Here is a 24,502-nt window from a genome sequence, read left to right as displayed (position 1 = left end):
GTGTCATCTTCCCCTGATCACCAGGTCACCTCCCGCCCCTGAGGGCTCCCGGACTGTGAGAGGGGGCAGGCTGGGCTGAGGGACCCCCCTTCCAGTGCATAAATTTTCATGCACTGGGCCTCTAGTTTTAAATATTTACAAGAGACACTGCATACCCTTTTATATCATTTACCAGTGTACCTGGAGTAAAGATAAAGATATAAATGTTTGCTATGCGTAACTGGTCATCTGTGGTGATCAAGCCATTCCCCATATCTCTGGGACGATGCACGCTGCCGAGCTCACTGCACACCACTCAGCTCTGTCCTGATGGAAGGGGGCTCGCCCCTGCTCAGCTGTGCAGTGCATGCATCTGCTCATTTCCTTCTGCAGCTCAGGACAGAGAAAACCTAATCCAGAAGATCTCTATTTTGTTACAGGCAGAGATCTATAGATCAGCATTATTTTTTAAATATTACAAAGACACACCATTCTGCTTAGGACAGAAAAGAATAAAGACATCTAATTTTTTGTTCATTCCTCCAGTTTAGTCCCAACTTCTTTCAAAACACAATACAACAGTAAAACCTAGCCCTTCTTAAAAGGTTGACATCAAACTTATTTGACAGAGTTACATTGCCTATGCTCAGACTTAAAACTTTTCACTGAATAAAATTTTGAAATATTTATTTATAAGGTTACAACTGTCTTTGAAATTAATCAGTGAACAAAGCAAGTTTTTTTTTCATTCACATTCACACTAATTACTATTCTAAATAAGATATTCATAATTTCTTCAGTTTCAATCTAAACATTAAATTTGTAGTAATAGAATGTGGGTTCTGGTACAGATTTTCTAATTCACTGTATGGCCCTAGACAAGCGATCTTGGATCTCTGCCTTCACCCGCATCTCACAGGGATAGTGCCTTTTTAAACCTACTTTATAGGCAAATAGGCATACAATTTATATGAAAACATTTTACTAAAGTTGCTAAACAAACATAAGGTAAAATATGTACCATTTTATCATGTTTTCTAACATTTGATTTGCTTTTTATAATTTAAACAAAATAAAGATTGCATACTTACGGACTACAAAATTCAGTAGTTATACAAGGTGAATTAAAGTAGTAAAGCAGGTCATAATAGTAAACCCATTCATCCATGCTCTCATTTAATTAAGAAATAATAATTATAAAAATAGGTAAAATTTTGTGAAAATATTCCCATTTATTCTATCTTAGGAGGTCTTGCCCATATCAATGGATTGTCTGGCATCAGACATGGCATCCGGTACTTGAACAGTCATTTTGTCCATAGACTTTGTCAAACAGATTTGGCAGCCCAACCGGGATCTGTATGAAAAAAGGGGGAGGTATGGTTTAGTATTAAGCAGGTATTATTCATAAAACAATCAGTTGTATAGAACATTTTCTTACTCAAAAAAGTTAAGAATTTATTTAACTTTTACATTTCTTTTAAGTTGAAAATGATATTCAACTCTCAACTAGAGGGTAACAAAATGTGATCATAAAAAAAACAAAAGCCTAGTGGACCATGGCTTCATTTTAGTCTTTAGTCTCCATCATCCACTAATTGTTTCACCAGTACTACTGATTTTTGGTGAAAGTACTGACAAGCAATGAAATAATCAGAAAGCACAACAGTGGAGAAGAGAACTGAGATTTTAGCAATGCCAAGAAAATGACTAATCAATTCCCAGATAATTAAAACCATACACAGATTATAAAGAAAGTCTTTAAAACAAGAAATTTAGAATAAACACACATATAAGTCATCAATTATCAAATATATCTTTTCCCCACATTTTTAACATGTCTAAAATCCAGTTAAATCTTAAAATCAATGGTATCTAACAATCACTGCTACACTGGGAGGTGGCAGTCACATCAGCACTGCAAACTTGGTCACAATATTCATATAGGTGCCTCTTCAAATGAGTTATAAGAAGTATGTTACTACTACATATGTTGAATTTAACTACCAGTCAAAATTATACCATTGTAATTAGCTAGTTATTAATCATAGAAAAGGAGCAAAGGGGAGGCCAAACATTATAGGCATGTCATCTGGGCAGCTTCACCAGGAAGCTGCAATTTCACACTCCCCAGAGAACCACCAGCCCAGCCCCTGCAGATCACTGGGGGAAGGGACTGGATAAAGGGGAAGATGGGTGCATGCACAGTGAGTCGGGATAACATAGGGAAGATGCCTGTCAGTCAAACCTTAGAACAGAGATCAATGGCTAAAGGGGGCAGGGCCAATGCAAACCCACAAAAATGTGGGTATACATAATCCCGCCGACAAAGGAGTCTCATTCACCTGTGTTCCCTCCATAGCCATATGGCCCTGAAGACCCCAAATGCAATGAACTAATGGACTGTAGCTAGAAACAGTAACTAAGCTAGCCTGATGCTGGACTGGACACTGCTCCAACATGAAACAAAAACTCGACACCTGCTTTGATCTTAGCCTTGCTGAAAATGAAATGGGACTTTTTTCTTGGCAGGACAAAGGGAAATGGGACCTTGGAAACTCAGGGGTGTAATTCCACAAAAATAAAGCTTGCTACAGTATCTTATCCTCCCACGGGGACCTCAGAAATAAGTGCAAAAGGATTACAAAAGAAAAAAATGAATACAGAAACACAGCAGAGTGTAAATTTTATATTCATAGAATTGTAAATTGATATTCATAGAGCAATTATTTGTCATTGGAAGAATAATTATAATCCCATTTTCAGAATTACTACCGGTTTTATTTATATTTTCCTTTTTTAACAATGATGTACAAATGTATGTCCAGGTAATTCAAAATAGCTATTTTACTCCGGTTTAAAATAGGTTAAGTGATAACTCTGAGCCATATTTTTACTAGCAGTACTCTTTTCTTTCTTAGTGGCAAACAAAAATAAATGCCAGTCTTCAATCAAATTGTCTTCAATTTGATGGAATGTGATATGGAAGTCTTGGTTTCATTAACACATTCATCAAACATTCACAAAGCATCTCAAGGCACAGTACTAAATATCAGTGGGGGTACAAAGAACAGCAACTCACTTCAACAGTTTGAACACCTCTTGCACGCTGAGCGCCCAGGTTTGCAATAGGAGGCAGCAGTGGGTTAGAACCTCAGAGCCAAACAGACCAGTGGTCCAGAATCTAGCCTGCACATGGTGTGTACACTTTCTTAATGCCCCTCCCCAAACACTCATTTCCTAATCTCATCCTAAAGATGGATAATAAACAGGCTCCTCCCTGGAGTATGTGGAGGATTAGTTGCTAATATCAGTATTAAGGAATGAATTTTCAATCAAATAGAAGAGATGAGACATATTTGCAGATAATATAACATATGAGCTGTGGTAAACGCCATAGAGAGTGAAAGCCAAAAGGTGTGAGGAGAAAGCACTTACACCTGTCCAGGGGAGACGGGGTTTAGAATGTGCTCTAAACATTTTTGTGAGGATAAGAAAATGTATGTTTTTAGATAAGATAGTTTGCTAAGCATCTAACAAAATTGTAGTTACATAATACACCTGAGATAAAGCTATTATTATTACTATTATTTTTAATTTTTTATTATTATTTTACATTAGGGTCACCAAATTACAGGTAAACACCAAAGCCAACATCATTATTTTGCCCCTCAAACAGTAAATCAATTAGCTACTTCTCCTGGCTCCAACCAAAATATTAGGTAATTTTTAAGAATAAGCCGAAACCGGTTTGGCTCAGTGGATAGAGCGTCGGCCTGAGGACTGAAAGGTCCCAGGTTCGATTCCGGGCAAGGGCATGTACCTTGGTTGCGGGCACATCCCCAGTGTGGGGTGTGCAGGAGGCAGCTGATCGATGTTTCTCTCTCATCGATGTTTCTAACTATCTCTCTCCCTTCCTCTCTGTAAAAAATCAATAAAATATATTTAAAAAAAAAAAAAAGAATAAGGCATCACAGTCAGAGAAAGACAAGTATCACATGATCTCACTCATATGTGGAACCTAATGAATAAAATAAGCTGTTGAAAAAGAAGATCCAGAGACCTAGAAGCATGGAACAGACTGTGGAATCTCAGAGGGAAGGTGGGGTGGGTGGGTGGAAGGGAAGAGATCAACCAAAGAGCTTGTATACATATATGCATAACCCATGGACACAGACAATAGGGTGGTGAAGGCCTGGGGTGGGGAGGGGCGGAGGGTGGGTGTGGGCTAGAAGGAGTCAATGGGGGGGGGGGGCAGGGAGGAGACATTTGTAATACTTTCAACAATAAAGATTAAAAAAAAAGAATAAGGCTCACTTGATACCACTCACTTGCTACTTTAGATGTTACTAATTTTAAGAGTAATTCTACCTATTAATTAATAACAAGAATAACCTGACTGTAGTTTAATGCACACTTAGAAATAGAACTTCATCTTTACATAATTACTATTATATATTAAGTATCTTTAAAAATTCTGTTCCCAAGTAGGTAAAACTTTTCATTATAATTTCGTTCAATTATCAAATCTATCCTTCGATGATACCATAAAAAGCATTGAATTTAATCCCAATTCACTAAATTGTGGTAAACAGTAATCCCTGGAATAAAAATAGACTAAATAAGATTTAATTTTTTACTTTTATAAAAAAGAAAAGTTTTGTAAGAGCTAAACTCTGGAGTAGTAAAAACAAAGATAAATGTCACATTTTATATTCAAAGTTTGTAACTGTTATGTATCTACGCAGAAAGATCACTATTACACACACAGGTCTGGCCTTACATAGACGTGAACTAGTAAAACCTTTATTTTCCCAGACTATCGATACAACTGAAGTGGTCCTAAAATCTTACCTATCTGTTAGCCCGTACGCCAGATCAAGCATGTCATTCTCCTCATCAGTGATTGCTTCTAATTTCTCGTATATGTGCTTTTCAAAGATGAGGTGGCAGGTAGAGCAAGCCAAGGTTCCCTCACATGCACCTACAAAAGCAACAGACATTGAACATACTCTACATTACACACAATTCAAACTGGGTTTGAATTAAAGTTAATTATTTCTACATTTTAGGATCAGCATTAGCATCCATAATTAAGACTTTATTTCTGAGTAATAATGGAAATTAGAGACAAGCCCCCACCCCCCACACACAATTTGAAATCACATTCACATATTATTTTTAAAAGGTTTTGAAGAGCTCAACACAATCTGTGAAGCCCTGTGGTATATAAGAGGAATTAGCAAGCAAACCTACAGTTAAGTAATGGTACATGTTATTCTCTCTCAGTCTTTCCTTGTGATCAGGACAGAAATCAAGTAAGTTCACTTTAAGAGTCACATTGGTTTTAAATAATGAGCTATTTCTCCTGACCCAGTTATTGCTGAGTGCCTAGTATATGCCAGGTACTGTGAAAGGGGAACTGAGACATCACCTGGTTCAACCCAACTATGACTGAACCTGCTTTGCATATCCTTTTCCAGGGGTTACCCAACCTTTCCTTGAAAACCTCCTGGGAAAGAAATCCACGCCTGCATAAGCCAGCCAATTTTGCACTTGGCTTCTGCTCAGCTACTCTGCAACTCTTACACCTACTGGTCCAGTACTAACCCGTGGAGTCCAATCCTTCCTCCCAGCTTTACTGAGACATAATTAACAAATAAAATTGTAAGATGTTTAAAATGTGCATTGTGTGCCGAAACCGGTTTGGCTCAGTGGATAGAGCGTCGGTCTGCGGACTGAAAGGTCCCAGGTTCGATTCCGGTCAAGGGCATGTACATTGGTTGCGGGCACATCCCCGGTAGGGGGTGTGCAAGAGGCAGCTGGTCGATGTTTCTCTCTCATCGATGTTTCTAGCTCTCTGTCCCTCTCCTTTCCTCTCTGTAAAAAGTCAATAAAATATATTAAAAAAAAAAATGTGCATCGTGGTGATTTGATATACATATATATTGTAAAAGAATGCCTCTCATCCAGCTAACATATCCATTTTAAATATATAAAACTCTTGTGAAAACATGTTATATTCTCTTAGCAAATGTCAATTATACAACAGTGTTATCAACTGTAGTCACGTTATACTTTAGCTCCTCAGACTTTATTCATCTTATACCTGAAAGTTTGTACCTTTTTATCCACCTCTCCCTATTTCCCTCACCTCTGGCCCCTGGCAACTTCTTTTCTGCTCTCTGTTTATGTGAAAATTTTATTAACTATTTAGTGAATCCTTCTTTTAAACAATGCTTTACATATATCAGAGATTGTTGTTCCTTCGCCAGACTGGGCACACCCCAGTCTTCCCAATTTTTCCTGTATGAGTTCTGCATCCCTTCCCTCAGCCTGGTTGGGCTCTTCTTAAACTATGGCAACCAAGACCGTCTGCCAAAATAGAATCGTGCAGAATTGTGTTCTCGTTAAATTCTACATTAAAAATAGTTTTCCAGCTTGTTTTTTAATACTAATTTTTAAAATGTGGTGTGGCTCTCTTGGTTGAGCATTGGCTCATGCACCAAAGGGTTTGATCCCTGGTCAGGCACATACCCAGGTTGTGGGTTTGATCCCTGGTCAGGGTGTACAGGGGAGGCAACCAAGCAATGTGTCTCTCTCACATCAATATTTTTCTCTCTCCCTCTCCCTTCCTCTCAAATAAATAAATAAATAAACTATTTGATAAATAACAATAAAAACCATAACAACTTTGAAAATTACAGACTCCTAGGAGTTACTTAAGTTTCATTTAGATTCTCTTTTGGTCAATAAACAACACATAGAACATGTAAGAATAACTACTATCAATATCTAGTAACCTTAATTTTCCTGAGTGAACAGATCATTCTACTAAGAATGGTTCCCTCATAGTTTAAACATTTGTTATTCATATTTTGTTATCTTAAAAAAAACCAAGAGAGGCTTCCTTAAATGTTCATTTTCCTAAAATGTAATTCAAAGAAGTAACAAGACTAAGAAGAGAGAGAACATACAGTGAAGTAGAGGAGTATGTGGGCCCTAGAGCCAGACTCCCTGGGTTCGATGTGATTTCACTTTTACTAAAGGCATCAACTTGGGCTACTTAACCCTCCATGCCTCAGTTTCCTCAACAGTGTCTCCGCACCAATATATCATGTGGTTGTGAGGATTACATATGAGTGTGTACTTAGCATATGTACTTGCAACCACGACTTGTAGACAGTAAACACTATGCAAGTGTTGGTAATTAGTATTATTTGGAAGTTATAAGAAATCTTGGAGTAATTTAACTTTCTCTTTATAAACATAATGAGAACTAAACCCGAGAAGTCAAATAAATACACTGAGGTCATGCTACTAGTTAGAGATGAGTCGTGACTTTCATCTAAGTTGCCCAATGCTGAGACAACTAGATCCTTCCACGCAATAATCTAAGTCACCTTCCTTAAATATCAGACATAAAGTAAATATACACATATGTATAATACACAAATATACACACACACCAATTGGTTACCTGAACAAGTAGCTTAGTTTCCTGTTTTTGTGTAAATTTGAAATATTTCAAACAAAAGGTAAAGGGATATACTTTACATAAGGGCTTTCTCTACTTAAAAAAAGTACACACACACACACACACACACACAACACACACACACACTTTTCAAAAACCCCTGCAATAAAAAGAGAATGACTATGGTGCAGCAGGGCCAGGCTCTAAATCAGTGCTTCCCAACCTGGGGGGCAATTGGATTTTTAAGGGGGGGAATTTGAGAATGAGTTATTAACAGTGAATCTTTTGCATTTCTTATGGTTCTAGGGGCTTCATATACAGTATATAAGTATGTTGTGACATATTTATGCATTTCAGTTCTCTATTATATGTTTTGAAACTTTATTTGCTATTTTTTCATATCACTTCATATTATTTTTTTAACAATTTCTTAGTGATTTCTTCCTCAGTACTTCAACTGTCCTTTCATTCTTTTATTTTTCTTTCATTGATGCCATGTTCTTTGGAAACTTGTTTAGACCAAGTTAATAGCCTTTTAGGCTTCCTCCACGTGAATAGAAGTTCACTTTTTGAATAATAAGAATTATATGTCACGGGGGGGAGGGGCCATCACGATTTTAGAGATGCTTAGGTGGGGCATGGCCAAAAAAAGGTTGGGGACCACTGACCTAGATGGACCTACCACACTGTCGGCTGTGTCCTGGGCAAGCCTCTCAGACCTGTTTTCTTCTCATCTGTGTAAGAGATCGAGGAAGATAGCCTCTAAGGGCCAGCTGGCTCTAATATTTTATGACTCCATAGAGAAGTATCACTACTCTTAATGAATTTATCGACTAGTATTCAATAAATATATACTTATCTTTATTTCTGTTTTTATGTTACCAATACCCAATACAAACACAAAACTAAAATAGCAAATCCCTCTGGAAATACTGCAGGCCAAAAATCAGGAAATCCAGCCTCCTTTTGTCTTCAAAATGTAAGTAAAACAATCCTTATAAAATATTCCCAGCAACTTTCTTCAGATTTGTTATTAAAATAACAAATCCTGAGACCTGCAAGCCAAGTATAATAGAAGATGCAAGGAAAACAAAACTCACAGTCTAGGGCAGGGTGAGGTGGGTGGGGGCTGCAGAGGCAGGGGACCAAGTTCCCTAAGGCGCCTGAACTTGTTCTATCAGCCCGTATTCTCCACCTTGTTTCCTGACATACTCGGTGGGTAGCACATGCTCAGTACCGTCTTTCATGGTGAGTTGCCGCAGGGATGACACTAGCCAGGGGGTTATGAACATGTCACTCCTCCCAGATCCAGCCCCTGGAGAGAATGGTTGTAAACCTCTGCTATAGGGTACAAATAGCTGCTAAACGATTCTGAGCAGGAAAGTGATGTGGGAACTTTATTTTGGAGAGATCTCACTGCTGGTCGTGTGTAAAGGATGGATTTAAGATTTTTTTTTAAAAAGGCAGAAGCAAAAGCCCTAAGGTTTCACAAGGGGGAGGAGGAAAAAAGGAAAGGAAGAATCAGAAAGGCAAAGAGAGCCAAGGTGAGACCCTTCCTAGAAAGGCAGTCAAAACAAAAATGTCTCAAATGGTAGACAGGGAACCAGAAGAGTGTGATGTCAGGAAAGATCAAGGAAAAAGAGAGTGCATACAATATGTTCTCAATCATCCTGGAATGGAGAGAAAAGTTCATATGCCCATAAATCCTTCCAGAAAAATTTAGGACATTCCTTTTTGTACCACCTGGTCAGACAACATGCAGAGTTGCCATCCATCCAGCAATTCATGCACTTTAAGCTCTCTCTTCCCTAGGAAACTTCAATTCTTCTAACCGTCTCTTAAAGGTTTTTTCATTCTCTAATATAATTTTATTGCCCTCTTATGAACCTTGCCAATTGTTTCCACATCTTGCTTAAGTTGTCAAGTTCAGAGCTAAAGAGAGTATTCTAATAAGAATTTGACAAATGTTGAGTATATACAGAAGGTTACCTATGCAAAGTTCCTACTACACATTCTAGTCCCATGTTTATTATTTAAATAAATGTATCACATTCATGATCCCTCCTTATTTTATAGTTCCTTTCAAACGTTTTCCACCACAAGTTGTGACCAGGTATGTATTTCTTATTCTTCACACCAGGAAGAAACTAAAATATAAAAGAAACTTTAAGACAGAGTGAAATCAACTCAGCTTGGCTAACACTGGGCCAGAGAAATATAATGTCATATTGTGGAGCAAGTACTACTATAGAAAAAACTGCAGCAAAGATTTACAAGACCCCGTGGTACTTATAAGAAGAAATAGTCAATCCTACAAAACCCCAAAATAGTAAGAAAATCTGAGCAGTTTTTTTTAAAGTATTTTTGAGATTTAACCTATATGTTCTATAAAAAAGTAAGCGTTTTAAAGAACACTGAAGACATGTCTCTAAAGAATTTAGAAAAATATTTCTTAAAACTTTCTTTATTGGTTTTAGAGAAAGAGGAAGATGAGAGAGAGAGAGAGAGAGAGAGAGAGAGAGAGAGAGAGAGAGAGAGAGAGAGAGAGAGACAGAATGGTTATTTCTGCACTCACCCCAACCTAGTTGTGCCCTGATCAGAAATAGAACCTGCCACCTTTCAGTGTATGGGAGGATGCTCCAACCAACCGAGCCACACCAGCCAGGGCATACAGAAGGCCAAGAGACTTATGAAAAAATGCTTAAAGTCACTGATCATTAGAGAGATGCAAATTAAAATGACAATAAGGTATCACCTCACACCTGTCAGAATGGCTACCATCAACACATCAACAAATGACAAGTGCAGGGAGGATGTAGAAAAAAGGGAACTCTAGTACACTGGTGGTGGGAATGCAGACTGGTGCAGCCACTGTGGAAAACAGTTTAGAGTTTCTTCAAAAAATTAAAGATAGAACTCCCATTTGACCCAGTAATCCCACTTCTAGGGATATATCCCAAGAAACCAGAAACACCAATCAGAAAGAATATATGCACCCCTATGTTCATAGCAGCACAACTTACAATAGCTAGGATCTGGAAACAGCCTAAGTGCCCACCAGCAGATGAGTGGATAAAAAAGCTGTAGCACATTTATACCAGGGAATACTATGCAGCAGTAAAAAAAGAAAGATCCCTTACCCTTTGAGACAGCATGGAGGGACCTGGAGAGTATTATGCTAAGCAAAATAAGCCAGTCAGAAAAAGACAAGTATCACATAATCTCACTCATATGTGGAATCTAATTAACAAAATAAATTGATGAATGGAGTGGATCCAGAGACATGGAAGCAAAGAACAGAGTGGGGAATCTTGGAGGGAAGGCAGGGGAGGGTGGGTCGGTGGAAGGTGATCAACAAAGAACTCGTACCATATATGCATAACCCATGGACACAGACAATAGGGCGGTGCAGGCCTGAGGGTGGGGGATGGAGGGAGTTAATGGGGGGAAAAGGGAGTAAAAAAGGAAAAAAAAATTTAAGATTGAAATCATAACTATTATATTTTCCAACAACAATGGCATAAAATAGTCATACATATATTCCCACTACCAGAATAAGGTGCAGAATGGACAAAAGAGTCCCTATAGTATGGGGGTATGTGTAGTATGGAGAGAGGGAGAAGGAGAGAGAAAGGGTGGGGGAGGGGAGGGGAAGGGAGAGGTAGAGGTGGCGGTAGGAGGTAGAGGTAGAAAGAATATGTGTGTGTGTGCGTGTGTGTGTGTGTGTGTGTGTGTGTGTGTGTAGTGAGTATGCCCAGGAAGTTAAGGTGTTCTTGACCTGACATTAGAAGTTGCAATGCATTTTCTCATAGAAACCAAACTGTAAATGGTGATTAAGTACTTATGAAAAAATAGATTCTTTAGGGTTGGCCTAAAAATGTTTTCCAACAGGAAAAACAAATTCCAAATGCTAGGTAGTTGACCTGAATATGGACTTGGAGAATAAAATCTGTTCATAAAATGGGGAATATCTATTGTTTTTATTCTTATCACAAATGCAGGGAAAAAAACTCTATAAAACAAGCAATGGGAGGCAATATATAAAAGGAAAAAGGATACCAAAGTAACAACCACTACAGAGTCTTCAATCTAAAACTGACAGCTGACCAGAATAGGAGTACACTAATGTAATGGCATGTGGAGAGATGGGGACTGAAAGTGCAACAAAAGTTACGGATTTATGCTTAAACACAGTCCCAGAGCAGTACTGGTGGCTGTCAGCTTTTAGCCGGTGTGGCTCAGTTGGGTGGAACGTCGTCCTGTATACTGAAAGGTTGCAGGTTCAATCCCTGGTCAGGGCACGTATGAAAGGCAACCAATCTATGTTCTCTTTCCACACTGATGTTTCTCTCTCTCTTTCTCTCCCCCTTTCTGCTTTCCCCTCTCTCTAAAATCAATAAGAAAAAAAAAAGCATAAATAAATAAATAAAAATCAATAAGCATATCTTCTGGTGAGGATTTAAAAACATAATAATAAAACAAAATCAATAAAAACATATCCTCAAGTGAGAATAAACCAAGTTTGATCTAGCATAGCCAGAAATACATTATACAATAGGAAGTCAATAAACATGATAGTAATAAATATAGATTTATATAAACATTATCAGGATTTCCCAATTTGAATAAATAATTTTTCTCAAAACAGACATATAAAGGATATAGGTAATGTAAAGGAAAAAAATGGTCTGAGATAATAAACTAGGTAAATTTGATCAGAGAGCTGTAACTGCCCCCTAGTGACAGAATATTACAATACACTTTGAAAACTTTGTTCATCAAGTTGGAAGTAAGAATGCTTATACATTTGTTGCTTCCAAAATTTCTAATTGTTCCTTTTTACTCATTTATCCATTCATTATTTCACTTCATATACAATAAGGGATAAAACAGGAATGATTTATCCTTCATTGCAGTGCCTTGGGAGAAAGATGCACACATCAAGAAATATATAACTAATAGATTGTGATAAATGCTATGAAAGAAATGAACAGGATGCTGTAATGGAGAAAAATGGGTTCAGGCTAAAAGAAAAACCCTACTTGGAATTGGGCAGTGGGACAAAGCCTCTCTAAGGAAGAAACATAAAGTGAGACTAGCCCTAGTCAGTTTTCTCAGTGGTTAGAGCATTGGCCTGCGGGATAAAGGGTTCTGGGTTCGATTCTGTCAAGGCCGTGTATCTTGGTTGCAGGCTCCATCCCCAGCCCCAGTAGGGGGGGGTGTGGGAGGCAACCAATCGGTGTGTCTCTCTCACATGGATGTTTCTCTCTCTGTGTCTCTCCCCTCCCTGCCACACTCTCTACAAAATCAACAGAAGAAATATCCTCAGGTGAGGATTAACAACCAAAAAATAACAATAAAATAGATAGAGACTAGACAGATACAGGATTTTCAGGACGGGGATTGGGGAAGTGCCCAGGCAGAAAAAACTGTAAAGTGTATACAAAGCCTCAAAGGTAACGGGTGAGTTCAGCGCTTGGGAAAAGGCCAGCCTGGCCAAAGTGAGAAACAGAATGAGTATGAACGGGTGGAGGGGTTGCAGATGGGGCCAAACAATGCAGAACCTTGCAGGCTAGGGTAAGGAGTGTGGATTTTATCCTAAGTGAAATGGGAACTTACTCATGGTTTTAATCAGGGGACATGTCTGTCGTGTATTATGACAGATTGTCCCAATTGCGGGGCTCAGAGCAGAAGCAGATCAGCACAGTTCAGGTACACGGTGACAGGCCAGCCCCAAGTAGTGACTGCGGGGATGAGAGAATAGGACACACTTTAAATAGGAAACATGCACCCTAGCTGGTTTGGCTCAGTGGATAGAGCATCGGCCTGCAGACTGAAGGGTCCCGGGTTTGATTCCGGTCATGGGCACATGCCCAGGTTGCAGGCTCAATCCCCAGTGGGGGGCCTGCAGGAGGCAGCGGATCAGTGATTCTCTCTCATTGTTGACGTTTCTCTCTCTCTCTCTCTCCCTTCCTCTCTGAAATCAATAAAAATACATATTTTTAAAAAGTCTCCTGTTTCTAAATAAGTAAATAGGAAACATGCTTTGGAGGCACAACTGACAGGAGCTGCCGTGGGACTGGAGGTAGGTGATGGGGAGAAGGAAGCATAAAAGATGCTGTTTTCAGGTTTCAGCAGCTGAGTGATGCTCATTACTGACAGAAAAGACTTGCGGAAGGGCAGGTTTCAGTTGGGGGTAATCAAAACCTGTTTAAATATTGACTTTAAAATATCTGTGCAAATTCCAAGAAGAGATGTAAAAGAGGAAGTTGGATCTGTAGCCCAAGGCTCAGAGGGGATGTCTGAGCCAACAAAGTAAATTTAAGTTTATGGGCATCTAGATGGGATTTAAGGTCACAGAAGGAAGAGATCTCTCAGGGAGAAACTGTAAAGAGACTTTGTACTTGGTCAGCCTCCTTTGATATGGTGTTCATCTGTGAGTATGACTTATGACAGGGCAATATTTAAAGGGTCTCCTGTATTCGCCTTGAGGAATTACTGAAATAGCTGCCCCCATGTTGTTACAATAACCTCTTCTTTATAAGAATAGCATTTCAGGCTTCTTGATCTCTTCTTTTCATCTTGATCCAAGAAAATGATTTAGGCTTAAATCTTATCTTTTGTGAACCTAGATTAGCTTGTCTCAAGTTCACAGTTACATGACAAAATTCTGGACTTGTTAGGATCCTTGATCTTCAAAGCCTCTCTGCTAAGTCTGCATAAGGGAATGGAGGGAAATCCTCATCAAACTACTAAAGACTGTATAGGCCAAGTTAAAACGCCACAAATCCTACCATTCTTACTCAGTAGGCACTGTGCTAAGCACTCTACTTCCAATATCCCATGAAGTTAGAACTATTAGAATCCTATTTTACAGAAGAGGAAACTGAGACATAAAGATATTAAGATGGCTTGCTCCAGGTCTCATGGCTTGTAAAGGAAAATGTTAGTTTATGAACCATAATCTATAATGAAAAGTGAAACTGTGTTATTAATAATAGCTATGTAATAAATAATAGCTAGGTTTTATTTTAAGCATTTGCTTTTTTAAAGCTACTATAGTCCTGAGGATTATGAACCATAATCTACCTGATTCCAGTCTATTCTCCTTTGCTATGCTATGTACTACTTTTCATTTGTGAAAAAAATGAAACTAAGTTTAGTTAAAAGTGTAGCTAAATATGAACTCATACAATGGAAATCAATTATAAACAAATTTTATAGAACTCATACTATACATAAATTATCACTGAGGTCTTTATCTACATAAGTCATTCTTACCCATGCTATGTATCTGAATCATGTAGAGCAGTGGTTGGCAAACTCATTAGTCAACAGAACCAAATATCAACAGTACAAGGATTGAAATTTCTTTTGAGAGCCACATTTTTTAAACTTAAACTATATAGGTAGGTACACTGTTATTAACTTAATTAGGGTACTCCTAAGCTGGCCTTTGCTAAAAACTCAAGGGGCCAAAGAGCCGCATGTGGCTCACGAGCCGCAGTTTGCCAACCACTGATGTAGAGCATTTTAGAAACATATCTGCAAGGCCCAGCCAGTGTGGCTCAGTCGTTGAGCATTGACCTATGAACCAGGAGGTCACGGTTTGATTCCTGGTCAGGGCACATGCCTGGGTTGTGGGCTCAATCCCCACTAGGGAACATGCAAGAGGCAGTTGATCAATGATTCTCTCTGATCACTGATGTTTCTATTTCCCTTTCCCTCTCCCTTCCTCTCTGAAATCAATAAAAATATATTTTAAAAAATATACATACCTGCAAAACTCTCCTCTCTTCTTGTACTATCCAGGGTGGAACACAAATGATGACTGCACTTTTAAAAGTTATGTAGATTCTAACTCCATCCCGGACAAGGACCACTTCATTAGACTAAAAACTCCTTAAAATTGGTACTATATCAACTATTTCATCACCTAATTTCTAAAACAGTTCATACAGAAAAGATGGCTCTTAGAGAAAAAGGCATAACGAATTAGAGACTTTGGCTTGAATCTTAGCCCTCTCACTTGTACGACCCAGGGAATATTAACTTCTCTGAACCTTAGTTTCTTCATCTATAAAGTGAAAGTTGGTTTTTTTTAAATCTACCTCTTAGAGTTGTTACAATCATAGATAACATGTACTGGAATGTAGTATGCGCTCAACTGGTAGTTGTTCTAATTAATCCTGAAACTGACTAAACAAATATCTGATTTAAAAATGCAGCATAAATACTCAGTGCACCTCTGGACAAAGTACACTCTGTGAAGTCACCTGAGTGAGGACAGTCTTCCAAGAGCTCACAGCCCAATAAGGGAAAGGGGCATTCTCTCTAAAAAGGAAGCTGTGATGAGCCTTCACAGGGAGGCGGATTTCACGTATCACGGGGAAATGGGGAAAAGGGAAATAACTCGGATGTACCAATGGTTCTCAGAAGTGCGATGTGAACTGTGCCCTGAATGAAGCATAGTCAGATATGCTCGTTGGACCTTATTTCAGGCCAATGGTTCACAAACTTTAACATGCATCAAAGTGACATGGAGGGCTTGGTAAAACACAGAGGGCCCGACCCCAGACTTTCTGACTCAAAAGATCTGGAGCGGGGCCCGAGAGTCTAGATTTCCCAAATGACCTGATGCCAATAATCAAGGGAACCCTCTTCAAGAACCATCACTAGGCAGCATCTGGGGCGTGGCTCGTGTGAGTGCTTAAGGACTATGGTCAGAAATCTAGACTCTAGAAATAAAAACATTCTCCATAAAAACCATTTCATCCCTGATAAGAGGTAGATAAATTACCCTTCCTGGAAAGGTAAGCTAACACTCCAGAATAAATTAAAACTATTTAATTACCTCTTGGAATATGACATTTATTATCTGTAACCAGTTATTTTTCAACTCCACCAGCTATTTCCTGGATTTGCATTAACACAGGTAAACAATAAGGTAATGAGGCAGCAGATATTGAGGTAAAAAGCTAATCAAATGTACAAAGAATAGAAGTACAGTGTTATTCTTATTCTTTCAAAATGAGAATATAACTCTATTACATCCTGAATTTTAATATTTTACTCTGTATGGTATAGGTTAAAATTTTTCAAAAGAACAGTGTTGAAACCTATTCAATAGTTTCACTTATAAATTTTAAGGACTCTTCCATACTCACCAAAACCATCAATATCTAGATTATTTTCAATCACAACATCTAGCAGAGAGTCACCGATTTTTCCTTTGGTTGTTAATATTTCACCGTCACGGTTTAAAAAGTGGACTGTTATTTTATCTTCTGAGCTGGAAAAGGAAGCAGTCGTTTATTAATAATTTTCAAAAAATACTTTAAAATAACTGTTTTAAGAATTGGTAAGGTCATATTTAAAAAAAACTTGTAAGGTCAAAAGAAATAGTGGTGTGTGTGTGTGTGTGTGTGTGTGTGTACGCACATGCAAGCAAATGTGCTTTTACAGTATTTTCTTTTCTTCCCAAAGTTCATTTGGGAAGAAAATGCCATAAATACCAAAAAGGCATGTCTATCTGCCCACCTACTAGGAGAGCTCTACTGCCTGAAAGGAAATGAAAACTAGGCCATGTACTTCCCCATGCATTGTGTCTCCCGAGTGGTCATGGTCATGGGTCACAGAATGTGAAAACATTTAGCAATCATGATCATGAAAGTCTATTTTGCTCTCACACAGCTCTCTGAAAAACAATCTCTATGAATGTGCCCCTAAAGACGAGACCACGGTTGTGGTGAGCTTTGGAAAAGCAAAGCACCCTGCCATCAACAGGCAATTATGCATGTGTCGGGCAGGTACTGTGCTTACAGGCAGCAGTCAGATAGTTTTCTGAGTATTTGAACATCTTACTTTGGTCTACATTGTGTGCTCAAAAATCAAAGGGACTACAAAATATTATTTGTTTGTTTGTTTGAATCTGTGGGAAGATAAATATACCCCCTTATGTGCTTTATTATAGGACTAGAGGCCCAGTGCACAAAATTCGTGCATGGGAGAGGTGGGGGAGGGGGTGTCCCTCAGCCCAGCCTGCACCCTCTCCAATCTGGGACCCCTCGGGGGAGTCCGACTGCCAGTTTAGGGACTGGGCCTAAACCGGCAGTCGGACATCCCTCTCGCAATCCGGGACCACTGGCTCCGAACCGCTCACCTGCCTGCCTGCTTGATCGCTGCTAACCACTCTGCATCCCAGCCCCCAACTACCCCCCCACCGGCCTTCTCACTCCCATCTGTCCCCCCTTGCCAGCCTGATTGCCCCCAACTGCCCCCCCCCTCGCCGGCCTGCTCGCCCCCTACTGCCCTCCCCTCCTGACCTGATCACCCATAACCGCCTCTGCCTCGGCCCCGCTACCATGGCTTTGTCCGGAAGGACGTCCGGAAGGTCTCCCGTTCTAATTAGCATATAACCCTTTTATTAGTATAGATATTATATTATCTATCAACCAGACTTAAATTTCTTTCCCTTCTCACAAACATCAAAACAAAATTTGGGAAAAGAAATTATATAAGTAACTAGATCCTTATCCTCCACCATTGATCATTATAATTTTTACCTCACAATTGAAAAGATGTACTTCAGCTTAAAATAATTAGTTGCAATTTTCACTACTGCCAGAAGATGGTAATAGTCCATATCAAAGAAAACTTTAATATAAGTAAAACTTGGAATTAAATAATTCCAGATTTATAAATATCTTCCAATTTATCAAATCCTCACAAATGAGGCAACTGAAGTCCCTATCAGATAATGGCCTCCCTAGTATTCCAACACTGAAAAAAGAGAATTCCATTAATTAAAAATTATATAAAATACTAGAGGCCGTGCACCGGTGGGGTCCCTTGGCCTGGCCTGTGCCCTCTCACAATCCGGGACCCCTCGTGGGATGTCAGAGAGCCAGTTTCAGCCCAATCACCGAAGGCCAGGCCAAGGGACCCCACCCGTGCACGAATCCATGCACTGGGCCTCTAATATGCATATAACATCTTTGGTTTATCTCTTTCTCCCCCTCTCCCCTCCCCGCTTCCCTCTGAGATTCATCAGCCTGTTCCATGTCTGTGGTTTCGGCTCTGTGATAAGTGTCTGCCCCCTGGTGGTCAGTACGCATCATAGCTACCAGCCGGTCAGCCGGTTGCTTAGGCTTTTATATATATAGATAGAGGACTGGTGCACAAAAATTTGTGCACTGGAGGTGGGTCCCTCAGCCCGGCCTGCCCCCTCTCACAGTCTGGGAGCCCTCAGGGGATGTCCTACTGATGGCTTAGGCCCGCTCCCCACAGAGAGGGGCCTAAGCCGCAGTCTGGCCTCCCTCTGTGGGAGGCAACTGGGCTGATCAGGGGAAGGCGCTGCCCCCATCACCCTGCAGCTGCTGCCACTGCCAGCCGCCAGGGCTCATGGCTGACTGAGCTCCAGGCCTCGCAGCTGCTGTGGCTTTGTCCGGATGGATGTCTGGAAGACTTCCGCCCTAATTAGCATATTACCCTTTTATTAGTATAGATATGTGAAAGTCCCTCAAAAGTGCTTGCGTACTCCAACTATTTTTTTTCATAGAAAAAAATGCTTTAAAAATAAGTATTCTGAATATTATTCTTGATTTTCCAAATACAATGGCAGAGAATGAAGATACTCTGGAGGCAGGGAAACCACTTTGTAAATAATTAAAAGGGCACAAACTAAGCAAGGATATAGGAGACACTGTCTTAGATATTCAGGAGGTAGAATTAAAAGGTTCTGGTAGCGTCAATATAAGATGGACTGAGAGAGGGAGAGGAAAGAAATAATGTTGAAGTTTCCAGCTCGGGCAATTAGGGGGTACAGTTTAAAGTAGGGTTAACAGATGCGGAGATGGAGCTTTGGGGAAGATGGAAATGAGTTTGAGTTTAGACCTGTTTAATTTAATAATAGAAAAAAAATAGATGAGAATGTCCAGAAGCCAAATGGATCTGAGCCCAGCAGAGCAGTCTAGAGATCTGACATCCACAGATGCCTCGTAAAAGTACAACAGAGAGAATTCCATCATTTGTACTCACTACCACAGGCCAAAGGTTTTAGGGCTGCTATTCTTCTAGAGCAGTGGTCGGCAAACTCATTAGTCAACAGAGCCAAATATCAACAGTACAACGATTGAAATTTCTTTTGACAGCCAAATTTTTTAAACTTAAACTTCTTCTAACGCCACTTCTTCAAAATAGACTCGCCCAGGCCATGGTATTTTGTGGAAGAGCCACACTCAAGGGGCCAAAGAGCCGCATGTGGCTCGCAAGCCACAGTTTGCCAACCACTGTTCTAGAGCACTCTAGAGCTAAGTAACAGCAAAGGAATTCGAACTCTTTTACATCAGACTCCTCTGTAAAAATGGGTTAACAATGTATGCAAAATACGTAACACAGAGTAGAGCTCAATAAACACTGATTAATAACTTTTAAAGTCTCAGTCCTTTTGTTCCTAAGAAGCCTGAACTGCTGCTATGTATGTACAGCGTCACACAAAAACTGCAAAGCAAGAGTATTAATAGGTTTACCAAAGGACAAGAGAGGGAGCAGAAAGGTAATTCCATAGTTGAAAAGTATGGAATGTGAGAATCAGATGTAGATTCCAGCCCTGCTTCTGACATACACTAATTAGATGACCGTAGGAAGCCACAGTGACTTCCCCCAGCTGCTGAGAGAATAAAGGAGAGAAAGTTTATAGCAACTCCTTTTCCTTAAAGCGGTACGCACGTACTTTATACTCAAGTAACTCTAACCATTTACTATTAATAATTGGTGTTGGTGGGTTTTGTGGATTTCTCCCTCAATTCTAAGAACTAGCAAGAAGCTTTTAGCTCTTCCCAAAAAGGAAGATTTCATACACTGGGAAATAATTATGATCTTCCCAAATTTTCTTTCATCAATTAATCAGCCAACACCACAAAAAAAAAAAAAAAAAAAACTATGTTCTTCACTTGTTACCCTTTACTCACTGCCATTTATTCTGCTCAACCGGACAGTTGGCAGGGGTTGCTGTGCTGACGTTCAGGGAGGGGAGTTAAGCTGCTGATGCCCACTCTTTCACCATACAGAGTGGCCTGGGACCACTGGTCCAAGAAAAGGGGCACCCATCTCGGGCTCCCTACTTCCTTAGCCACCTTAACTCTTCCAAATGACCCCAAGGGCTAAAGAATTACCAGCTACTATGGTGCTCAAAAAACAAACAAAAACTATATGAATTTTAGCCTTAGCTTTGCCAGCAGCTTGCTATGGAGTTTTTATTTTCATTTATCTACCTCCCAAAATTTTCTTAAGAGTCAAGTGAAACAATATATGGAAAGCTCTTTGCAACTTAAATCACTATAAAATGTAAAGTATTGTGTCAGGGTATTTTGGAGTTAAAGGAGTTTTTCAACTCTCAATTACAGATAGCTTATCTAAATGTTCAACTTCCAAGTCAGAATGACAACTTCCAGACTGCTCTGTCCAGTTGACCTTTGTGTGTTCTCTACCTGTGATGTTCTATACAGCAGCTACTAGCTACTGAGGACTTAAAAAGTCAACCGGGGCCCTGGCAAGTGTGGCTCAGTTGGTTGGGCGTCATCCCATGCACCAAAAGGTCACTGGATTCCATACCCAGTCAAGGCACATGCGGGGGTTTCAGGCTCCATCCCCAGTAGGGGGCATGCAGGAGGCAGCCCTTTGATGTTTCTCTCTCCCTCTCCTTTCCTCTCTCTCTAAAATCAATTTTTAAAAGAAAAACATTTTTTTTTTAAAGTTCAACTGGGAAACTGATTCTTTAATTTTATTTAACTTTATTTTAAACAGCCACATGGTTAGTGGTGATCAACTCTCAGGTAATATTAGCTGTAGCTCCAAAGTCTGTGATAGGAAGCACAAGGCCACAAGGCCTCAATAGAAAAGCAGGACTGTGAGGGAAAAGAATAAATGTGTGTCCCTTTAAGACAACTTCATAATACCCAAATCCAAACATTAAGGTCGAAGGAGGTAATTCCTATTTACAAAGGCATTTATGTTCCTTTAAATACTAATTACACAAGTATGTTCAATACATGTCCCAATTTATATAATTTTTCAAGAAAGCATCCATTGTAGAAAACAAGGCATCTGCTTGGAGAGAGGTCAGAAGCAGGGAAATGTACGGGAAATAGGGGCAAATGAATCCAGCTCGCCTTCTCCCTTATTCCCCTCACAGTTAATGCAACAAATTTGTTGAGCACCCACTATAGAGTAAGATTAAGGAGAAATGGTGAGTAAGTCCTACACCCTATTCTCAGGTACCTCAAGAAGAGATAAGGCAGAGTACAAATCCAACAGTTTCTCCCTCCCTCCAGGTCTAGCTTCCTGCTACAAGCCAGCAGGGGCAGAGAGCATTCTGCATTACACAGGGTCCCATCACGCTCCTGTAGGCTGAAATGAGTACCGTCTTAGCTCTAATTATGTAAGGAGATCGGGTCTTTGAAAAGCAAATATGCCCAAGGATACAAAATATCAATGTATTTTGGGGAAATTTTTTCACTTCTCTTTCAACATTTACTACACAACACTCTAGCTGCCCTGCCTGTGGAGTTAGCCATACTCTCACTGCTTCACTAATAAACTTTTTTCACTTTATACTAATATATATATATTAGTATAAAGTGAAATACTTTATACTATATATATATAGTATGTATATATACTTTATACTATATATATATAGTATGTATACACACACACACACATACATATACATACATACACATACACACACACACACACACACACACACACTAGGCCTGAGCTGCTGCTGCTGCTGCTGCTACCAGGTAACATCTTCTGAACCAGAAGACGACCAGTATGTCCTGCATTCTCTCATTTATTCCCCAAGCAATAACCCTGTGTGACCTGTACCATTGCTCTCCTCCATTTACAACTGGGCACACGGAGACGCGTAGAGATTGCGGAAGCGGATGGTGAGTGCCAAAGCCACTTCAAAACCCCGAATCGCCCCTCAACGCAGGGCTTTCGGCGCGGAGTCGGCTAGGAGAGGGCGGGAGCCCGGGCACGGAGTGGCCATTCCCGGACAAACGGACGAAGGTCCGGAGGCAGAAGGTCCCCACGCTGCAGGAGACAGACCCGTAAAAGCCTGCAGGCCCGGCTCGCCACGGGGCGCATCTCCGAAGGTCACCGCCGGCTCCGGGCAGAGCAAAGGTCAGGTCCCGCCAACCTGCGGCAGCAGCGGCAGAGCGCCCGGCTTCCCGCGGGCACCGGAGGGGGCCCGGAAGGGGAAACCGGGGTCCCGGTCCCCGTCTCCCGCCAGGCGTCGGTGGCTCGGAAAGGAAACTGCGCCCGGCTCCCGGCTCCCAGCGCCCGAGGAAAGAAGCGGAGCCCGAAATCGGGCCGGGCCGCCCCCGAGGAAGGGACCCCGACCCCTCGCGCGCCGGCCCGCGCCTCACCTGCAACGCGCCGGGGCCGACAGGCTCAGCGGCCGCCTCGCCGCGCCGCCGCCCGGCGCCGGGCTCCCCGGGAGGCCGCCGGCTCCCACGCGGGCCCCGGCGACCAGCAGCCACCGCCGGGCCGCGCCGCCCAGGGCCGCGGAGGAGGCGCGCAGAAGCCGGGCGCCCCCCGCGGCGGCCATAGCCGGCGGGCCGGTAACTACCGGATGCGACGCGGGCGCACCGCACGGCCGCGAGAGGCTCCCGAGTGCGGGCGGCAGCTGCGGGCGTCACGCCAGGGCCGCGGGGCCGGGCGGGCTGGGGCCGGAGAGGCAGCGCGGACGGCGGCCCGCGCCTTCCGGTGCCCTATAAACCCGTCCGCGGAGCGCGCGCCTCCCCCTTCCCACGCCTCCGGGACGGGCTTCTTAGGGGCGGGGCTAAGCACTTGGTGTTGGGGGTGTGTGCTTGTTAACACAGTGACCAGGTCTTGTCTTTTTTTTTTTTTTAAATCTATATTGTTTTTAAAAAATATATATTTTATTGTGTTTTATTGATTTTTTACAGAGAGGAAGGGAGAGGGATAGAGAGTTAGAAACATCGATGAGAGAGAAACATCGATCAGCTGCCTCTTGCACACTCCCTACTGGGGATGTGCCCGAAACCAAGATATATGCCCTTGACCAGAATCGAACCTGGGACCCTGGAGTCCGCAGGCCGAGGCTCTATCCACGGAGCCAACCCAGTTAGGGCTAATTTTCATTGTTGAAAGTAATACAGATGTCCCCTTTTCCTCCACTGACCCGGGCCCCAGGCGGTCCCCGTGCCATGGTCTGTGTCCCTGGGTTATGCATATATGCTTACAAGTTCTTCCCACCCGTCTACCACCGCCTTGCTCCTCGGTTAAGCATCTAGAGTTGCCACGCAAAAACACAAAGATAGCTGAACGTCTGACGGGAAGATGTAGTAAAACACACACACACACCCCTCCACCCGATTATCTAACCCACTTTCTTCTGTTCCACACTTCCTCCTTCTCCCGCCACCCACTCCCCCACCCCCCATTTAAAAACAACAACAAGGGGCCCTAGCTCAGTGGATAGAGCGATGGCCTGCGCACTGAGGGTCCCAGGTTTGATTCTGATCAAGGGCACATGCCCGGGTTGCAGGCTTGATCCCCAGGAGGGGGTGTGCAGGAGGCAGCCGATCACTGATTCTCTCTCATCCTTGATTCTTCTATCTCTCCCTTTCTCTCTGAAATCAATAAAAATATATTTTTTAAAAATAAATAAAACAACTTGGTAGATTCTGTCATCTTGGAGTTCAAGTTTGGGTAAAAGGAAATTCTGGGCATTATCAAACTAGAACAATAGGAAACTTCAGAAATTTCAAAATGTCTATAGGCATGGTACCCAGAGGAGTAATTGTGCCTATAAAGTTATGACCATAATAATGAATAAATTGGGGGATATAGAGAAGGCAGATAATAATCCTAGTCCTGATTGGCAAATGCTTCTTGAGTACTTGAAATCCAGGAGACTTAAAAAGAAACTTTGATGAACTGAGATTTTTTTTAAAGTCTTTTACAAAAACCAGAAAGATGAATTTTAAAATACACTTAATCATGGTTAAT

At 41.2% G+C, this 24,502-nt stretch overlaps 1 protein-coding gene across 1 annotated transcript; it reads right to left on the bottom strand.

Annotated features, from left to right (window-relative positions):
• Window positions 1-1,186: 1,186 nt before the first annotated feature.
• Window positions 1,187-23,263, bottom strand: FDX1 (ferredoxin 1). The gene is made up of 4 exons (XM_054725216.1): window positions 22,894-23,263; window positions 16,624-16,748; window positions 4,834-4,963; window positions 1,187-1,336 (listed from the first exon to the last, which is right to left on the bottom strand). Exons 1-4 carry the CDS (start codon window positions 23,073-23,075, stop codon window positions 1,222-1,224), a joined length of 552 nt encoding a protein of 183 aa, XP_054581191.1. The 5' UTR covers window positions 23,076-23,263; the 3' UTR covers window positions 1,187-1,221.
• Between the last annotated feature and the right edge of the window lie 1,239 nt (window positions 23,264-24,502).

This window comes from Eptesicus fuscus, chromosome 13 (assembly GCF_027574615.1).
Source record: "Eptesicus fuscus isolate TK198812 chromosome 13, DD_ASM_mEF_20220401, whole genome shotgun sequence".
NCBI classification, from domain to species: domain Eukaryota; kingdom Metazoa; phylum Chordata; class Mammalia; order Chiroptera; family Vespertilionidae; genus Eptesicus; species Eptesicus fuscus.
The sequence above is the reverse complement of the archived record's forward strand: the minus strand, read 5'-3'. Positions and strand labels throughout refer to the sequence as shown.

Bases quoted from the DNA above. Each gene is read 5' to 3' on its own strand.
- FDX1 (XM_054725216.1), bottom strand. From the start codon at position 23,075: ATGGCCGCCGCGGGGGGCGCCCGGCTTCTGCGCGCCTCCTCCGCGGCC. The intron at 16,749-22,893 runs GTGAGGCGCGGG...TTCCTTTTCCAG, and splicing joins TCGGCCCCGGCGCGTTGCAG to CTCAGAAGATAAAATAACAG. The intron at 4,964-16,623 runs GTGAGTATGGAA...TTGCTTTTGTAG, and splicing joins TCTAGATATTGATGGTTTTG to GTGCATGTGAGGGAACCTTG.